Source organism: Pteropus vampyrus, unplaced genomic scaffold, assembly GCF_000151845.1.
Source record: "Pteropus vampyrus isolate Shadow unplaced genomic scaffold, Pvam_2.0 Scaffold250, whole genome shotgun sequence".
Lineage (NCBI taxonomy): Eukaryota > Metazoa > Chordata > Mammalia > Chiroptera > Pteropodidae > Pteropus > Pteropus vampyrus.
In genome coordinates, this window is record NW_011889031.1 from 675,644 (window position 1) to 682,174 (window position 6,531).

At 54.3% G+C, this 6,531-nt stretch overlaps 1 protein-coding gene across 2 annotated transcripts in view; it reads right to left on the reverse strand.

Annotated features, from left to right (window-relative positions):
• The window catches only part of RCN3 (reticulocalbin 3), a 10,267-nt gene extending 3,742 nt beyond the window's left edge, over positions 1-6,525 (reverse strand). Inside the window, exons 1-4 of one of the 2 annotated variants that reach the window (XM_011374538.2) lie at positions 6,137-6,525; positions 4,149-4,351; positions 2,851-3,023; positions 582-642 (exon numbers count right to left, since the gene is read on the reverse strand). In XM_011374538.2, the coding sequence (XP_011372840.1) occupies positions 582-642; positions 2,851-3,023; positions 4,149-4,351; positions 6,137-6,378 (679 nt within the window). In that variant the 5' untranslated portion in view covers positions 6,379-6,525. The remainder of the gene's footprint in view (positions 1-581; positions 643-2,850; positions 3,024-4,148; positions 4,352-6,136) is intronic. The other variant, XM_023520131.1, reaches the window with a different exon arrangement.
• Positions 6,526-6,531: the final 6 nt, after the last annotated feature.

Here is a 6,531-nt window from a genome sequence, read left to right on the forward strand (position 1 = left end):
AGGACAGAGGCAGGGCCATGGGGATATTTAGGGGTGTCACAAGGGTTCCCCAACATCCCAAGTTAACAGGAGATATTTACACTTTGCTGTATAAATGCAAAACAAGCTCCCTGACTTCCCGCCGCAAGCAAATGCAGCTCCTGAACCCCAATTTTGCGGAATCTCTAGACCCTCCCAGGAAGGGCCTTGGTGTGTGATAGTCTCTGCTATATCCTCAACCACTGGTATGCAGTAGGTGCTCAATAACTGTTTCCTGGTCCTGGTACACAGTGGGTGCTTGATAAATGCTTTTTTGGCCTGGCACACAAAAAGTACTTGATAAATGTTTCCTGGGCTTGGCCCATAGTAAGTGTTTGATAAAGATTTGCTGGACCTGATATACAGTGGATGATCGACAAACACTTTGGGGCCCGGCACATAGTAGGTGCTCAATAAACGTTTGGTGGCTGCATGAACTCAAGCAGCACCCCCGCCCCCACTTCAGAGGGCCTTTGCTTTCTTACTGGTGATAATGCATTGGGCCGCCACCTGGACTTGGGAGGAGACAGGTATCCTCAGGGAGGGATTCAGGTCCCACTCACCGATATACTCATCCACTTGGATGTAGCCATCTTTGTTCTTGTCCAGGTCCTCCAGGGTTTCCTGTAGAGAAACAGGCATTGAGGCTGGCTCCCAGTGTGGGGCTGGACCCCCGGGGGCCAGGATGTGAAGTTCTCTCAGAGGCTCTCATTCTGGGGTGGCTGTGGGGCCAGGCATTGGAGCAGTCTCGACAGGACATAACTATTCTCAGAGGCACGTGGGAAACTTGGAGGCTTTCTGGGATGTCACGACGTGGGTCCTACCTGCACTTAGCGGGTGGGGGCCAGGGAACCCAGATGTCCTGATGCACAGGTTGGATTCACATAGAGCTTTTCTGCATCCCTGACATCTTTCTCCTGCCCAGCCCACATGCTCCAAGGGCAGACTTGTCTTTTCCTTTAAAAGGCAGAGCGTAGACCCTAACTCCGTGTTACGTTTGAGCATGATGTGCTTGGCAGACCGTTTCGACACACGCTGAATATCTCTGCTCTTTGATTTTCCTTCAGTTCTCGAGCAAATGGATTCTATTCCCTACTTTTACATTCAGACTCACTCATCGTAAGACGCTGCAGGTGTATGACATTCCACTTTGTCTTCTGGCAAAGTCTCCAGCATTTTAGGGTTGGCAGATAAAATACGGGACGATCAATTACGTTTGACTTCCAGATGAACGACGAATAACTCTCTAGTATGAGTCTGTTCTGCACAATATTTGGGACATACTTAGAGTACAGGATACTGAGTTACACTTGAGTTTCAGAAAAATAGTGTTTTAGTATAAGTATGTCCAAAATATTGCGTGGGATGTACTTACGCAATTATTGAAGAATTATTTGTTGGTATAAATCCAAATGTAATTGAATGTCCTGTGTTATTTGCTAAATCTGGCAACTCTACAAGACACTTACATATTGAAATTCCCATTATTTATTATAAGCGACTTTCTTGTAGCTCCTTCTTTGTAGTACAATCTGGACTAATATTCATGTTTTGAAATCCTGTGTCGGGGGAGGTTACGCTCGCTATCCACAAACGTGAGAGATGACAGCAGAGTTTAGCCCAGGGCTCGGCAAACGTTTTCCATAAAGGACCAGATAGTAAATATTCCTGGCTCTGCGTGCTGTATAGTACGTGGAACTGACTCGCTCTGCCGTTGTAGCGTATGTAAGCAAATGGGCATGGCTGTTACAATAAAACTTTATTTGCAAAAACAAGCTGCGGGCCAGATTTGACCACAGGTTCTAGTTTGCCGACCCCTGGTTTAGACCACAGATTTAGCTGCCTGGGGTTCGAATCTCATTTGGGTGATCTCGGGCAAGTCACCTAACCTCTCTGCGCCTAGGTACCCTTATCTGTAAAATGAAGATGACAGGCCACCCCAACAGGGTTGCCATGACAATTAAATCAAAGTAATGCAGGTAAAGGCGTCAGAAGGGTGCCTGGCACACAGAACATGCTCAGTCAGGTTTTGTTAAATAATCTCAACTCAGGAGAAAAAAGAAGTGTTATGACATTACCTGCTATAAAAGAGGAACACTGGGTCTTGCAAGAGTCTAGGGGGAGACCCAGTGATCCAGTGATTCCAATCCTAGAAGTTTTAACCTGTAGCTGTATTGACACGTGTGTGTAGAGAGACGTGATGAGCATTTCCCCCGGGCCGATTTTACAGTTTTACATGTATAAACTCATCTAGTCCCCCTGACTACCCCCGAAGCAGGGATCACTATCGGTACCATCATTTTAAAGATGAGGAAATTCTGGTCCAGAGAGGTAACATAACTTGCCCAAGGTCACACATCCAGGAAGCTTCAGGGCTGGGATATGAACCCAGGCCTTCTGACCTCAGAGCCCTTGATCCAAACAGCCTTGCCATAGACCCCTAAAGCAGCCTTGGAAATGGAGACACAAGAAAGGGGTTACCTATGGGGGACGGGACTCGCTTGGGGGGGGATACAGGATGGGGGACACAGCAGGGAAGAAGACTGTTCACTTTTTTTGCATCTTTGGGTATTTAACCACATCGATATGTCACCTATTTGAGAAATACATATAATTACATTTTTAAAGTAATCTGTGAAAAGTTAGGCATGGGCGGAGTGGGTATAAGTCCTTCCACTTGGAGTGACACAGGGGGGCGGCGTTGGGGCAGGTATGAAAGATGTCGCCCTCCATGGATCTGTGCTTGTGGCCTGGGTTCCCTGGGGAAGGTGCGGGAGGACCAGGTGACTGGAATCCCCAAAGTAAGCGCTGGGGGGGCTGGCTCTCACTCACGGCAACTACAATGTCCCGCATGTGAGGGAACTCCTCTGGGTGCAGGAAGGCCGTCAGCTCCTCCCGAGTGGCCATCGAGTCCCCATCCTGGTCAGCCACCCGGAAACGCCGCTCGTCCCGAGCCATCATCTTCTTGTAGGTCTCCGCGTCCTCCACGTCGTGAAATTCTTCGCCTGGGAAAGAGGGGAGCTCGGTGAGCTGTGCTTTCATGGAGGGAACGCCAGGAGGTTGAGGAGGAGGACAGAGAGCTCTAACGGGGGGCGGGGGGAGGGGAGGGCAGGGGGGCGGGTCAGGGCAGGAAGACCTCCGCCTAATTAATCATACGTGATATATATTCATTATTTGTACATATTTGCTACCTAATAGTGAGAGCCTATTATATGCTAAGTTCTTTATGATATTGCATTTAACCCTCATAAAAAGCAAGTGAGTTCCTTCGCTTTTTCTCATTTTATGAAGGAGAAACTTACTCCTAGAGAGAAAATAACTTGCCCGAGGTCATATGGCCAGTAATGACGGAGTTTGAGTTCACACTGGCCATTGGGCCCCAGGTAGCACTCTGACGCAGGAGGCTACAGTGCCTCGGCTTGCTGGACAGAGAGCAGGGAAAGGGCATTTTCAACAGAGGGAACAGTATGTACGCAGTGTGGAGGTTTGCAGAATGTGCCGAGTTCCAGGAAACGGCAGAACAACCATTTGGTTGGGGCAGAAAGTCCAGGAAAACCCAGCCAGAGGGTGGGCGGTGCGGGGCTGAGGAGCTGGGACTCTCTCCTGGGGGCCCTGGGGAGTCATGGGGGCTGTAGGTAAGGGAGGGTCGGAGTCAGCTCTGGGTGTGGGGAGACCCCTCTGGCAGTATCTGAAGGACTGGCTGGTGTGAGGGCACAGGAGGAAGACAACGAGAGCTCTGGGGGGCCGGGGGCTGGGGCATGGGGAAAGGGAGGAGGGAACCCAAGGAGTCAGGGGGCAGGGTAAATAGCTTTGGGATTCTCAGGATGAGAAGTCAGAGGTCAGGGGGTCAGGATGATGGGGCATGGAAGGTAGATGTCCCTCCCTGGTCAAGGATCTGAAGTTCCCCTATCCCGTGGTTACAGAGGTCGTAGATGCCAGAATAAGCCAGATATTGGGGTTTCTGGGTGATGGGGTCCTAGAAGTAGGTCGATACTGATCAAGGATCAGAGGTTAAAGGTCAGGTCATGGATTCTGGCTAATGGCCTAAAGGTTCTCAGGATGAGGGGGTCAAACAGGTCAGGGTCACGGTGCGTGTGAGGAGGAACAGGGGTCGGGGTCTCCCAGCATACCGGGCGCGTAGTAGCCATAGGTGGCGTTGCGCAGCTCCTCCCAACCCACACGCCCGTCGCGGTCCGTGTCGTACGTGTCCCAGGCCGCGCTCACCGAGTCCTGTATGTGCCGCCGCTGCGTGTGCGCGATCCACGAGCGGAGCTCGGCCAGCGACACCCAGCCGTCCCCGTCCCCTGCGCGGTCCATGCGGTCCACGATGCGCCTGCGGACCGGACAGGGGCGGGGCGCACATCAGTCTCGGGCCCCGCCCACACGGGGGCCCCGCCTTCGTCCAGGCTCTGCCCCTCAAGGAGCCACGCCCCCACTGGAGACACCGCCCCATGTGGGAATGAAAATTATGTCCACCGAGTCGTCCACAAACTGGGGGGAGGCCCGTGTCAATCCTGGGACCACGCCCACCACAGGGCCCCGCCCCTTCAGCCCAGGCTCTGCGTCCTGGGGAGATCACGTCCAATTCGAGACCCAGAGGACCGCCGCTGGCACTGCGACCCAAGACACGCCCAGGCGGAGGAAGCACCTACTACGGTCCAGGGCCATTCCCTCCGCTGTGGCCTCGCCCTTCCACCCTGCACGTGCTCCATCTCTGGCAGGTAGCCACACCGCGCCCCTGGCCCGCAGGGCTCCTGTCCTAAACTCCCTCCCAACTACGATTGGCACAGCCACACAACCCCCCTGCCACCACCTTCTCTTGCCTGCTCAGGCCCCGCCCCTCTCCCCAGCGCTGTCCGTCTTAGGACCCTCCCTTCTAATCCCGCCTCCTGTCCCGCCCCCTCCCTGGATGCGCGGGTCAATTTCAGGCGCCAAGCTGCGTCCCGCCCCTGCCCCCTACCTTTTCTCGGCCATTATCAGGCATCGCACTAGGAGCATCGCCTGCGACCCCGCGGGCCTGGCTTCCACCACCCCCTTTCCCGTGCTCCGGTGGATCCCGAGCACCCCTCGCCCGTCTCATGTCAAGCCCCAGTAGGTACCATCTCACGCTCTCTCTCGAGGCCAGGCCCCTCCCCACTCCCCTGGCCCCGCCCCGCCGCTGGTTTGGATGAGTCTTCCTCTCTGTCACAGTCCCTAAGCCCCTGCGACCCAGTCCCCAGGGTCGAATCCGAGTCATCCCCGCTGTCCCCTCCCGAGTCAAGCAGTCTCTGCTGGGATCAGTCGGGGGCCGGCTCTGTCCCCAGGACTAACACCCTACCCTGAGGTTCAAGATGGTAAGAGCATGGGCTGCACATTTAGATATTCTAGTTTCAAATCCTTCAGCCTCCTCTTACGGTTGTGTGACCGTGGGCTGTGCGACCGTGGGCAAATCACTTCAGCTCTCTATGCCTTAGTTTCCCCCGCTGCAAAATGAGAATAAATAACAGAGCCTACCCTACAGCGTGGTCACAGGAAATACATTAGTTAAACCCTTGCGGAGCACTTAGGACAGGACCTGGCGTTGCAGCAAGTGCTCTGCCAAGTGTGGCAGCCTCTCGCCGTCTTTCCCCTCATCCTTCACCCAACCCCATCGGAGCGCAATCTCCCAGCCAGAAATCTAGCCATCTCCACCCTGATCTCATCGCCATCGTCTTTCATCTCTCATCTGGACTCCTGCAGTAGCTACCCCACGGGGCTCCCTGCTTCTTGCTCCCTATAGCCTGTACCCCAAATGGCAACCAGAGGGGTCCTGTTAAAATCTAAGTCAGCTCAAGTCCTCCCTCTGCTCAGAGCCCTCCCGTGGCTCTCATCTCACTCAAAGAAGAGCTTAAATCTTCACCCGTTTGTTCTCTCTCTCCGCCATCAGCTCCCACCCTCTCCCTTTGCTCACTGGGTTCCACTGGGCCTGACTGTTCCTCAAACAAATCAGACCTATTCCTGCCTCAGGGCCTTTGCACTTACATTCCCTCGGCTCGGAACGCTACTCCCACACATATCCACACAGACCTCCCCTGGCCTCCCTGTTTTAAATTACAACCCTAAATCTTTCCGCCCCCCCCGCCCCCTATCTTTCTCCTACCCCAGCCGGGCTTGGCTTTCCTCTGGGCTGAGCTGGTCGAATTCCTTGGCCACCTCTCGTCCCAGAAAAGCCTCATGGTCGTACTGGAAGTTCCCGTGAGCGTCATCATGAAGGGCCTCGCTCAGGGGGGCCGGCTGGTGGACCCTCCCCTGGCCATGAGGGCCAGCGTCAGGGGACGGCTTCCCCTGGGCCCCGTGCCTGAGCAGCAAAAGCAGCAGCAGAAGCGATGGTCGCCACATCATCAGTCCCTGGGGAGCGACAGAGGCTAGGAGTAAGGGGTAGGGAAAAAGACAGAGACGAGACAAGAACGGGGGAGACCTAGAACAGGACAGAGAGGTGGCAGCTGGCTGCAAAGTTTTAGGCTCAAGAGGGGGCGGGCTTGGGGAAAAAGGGGA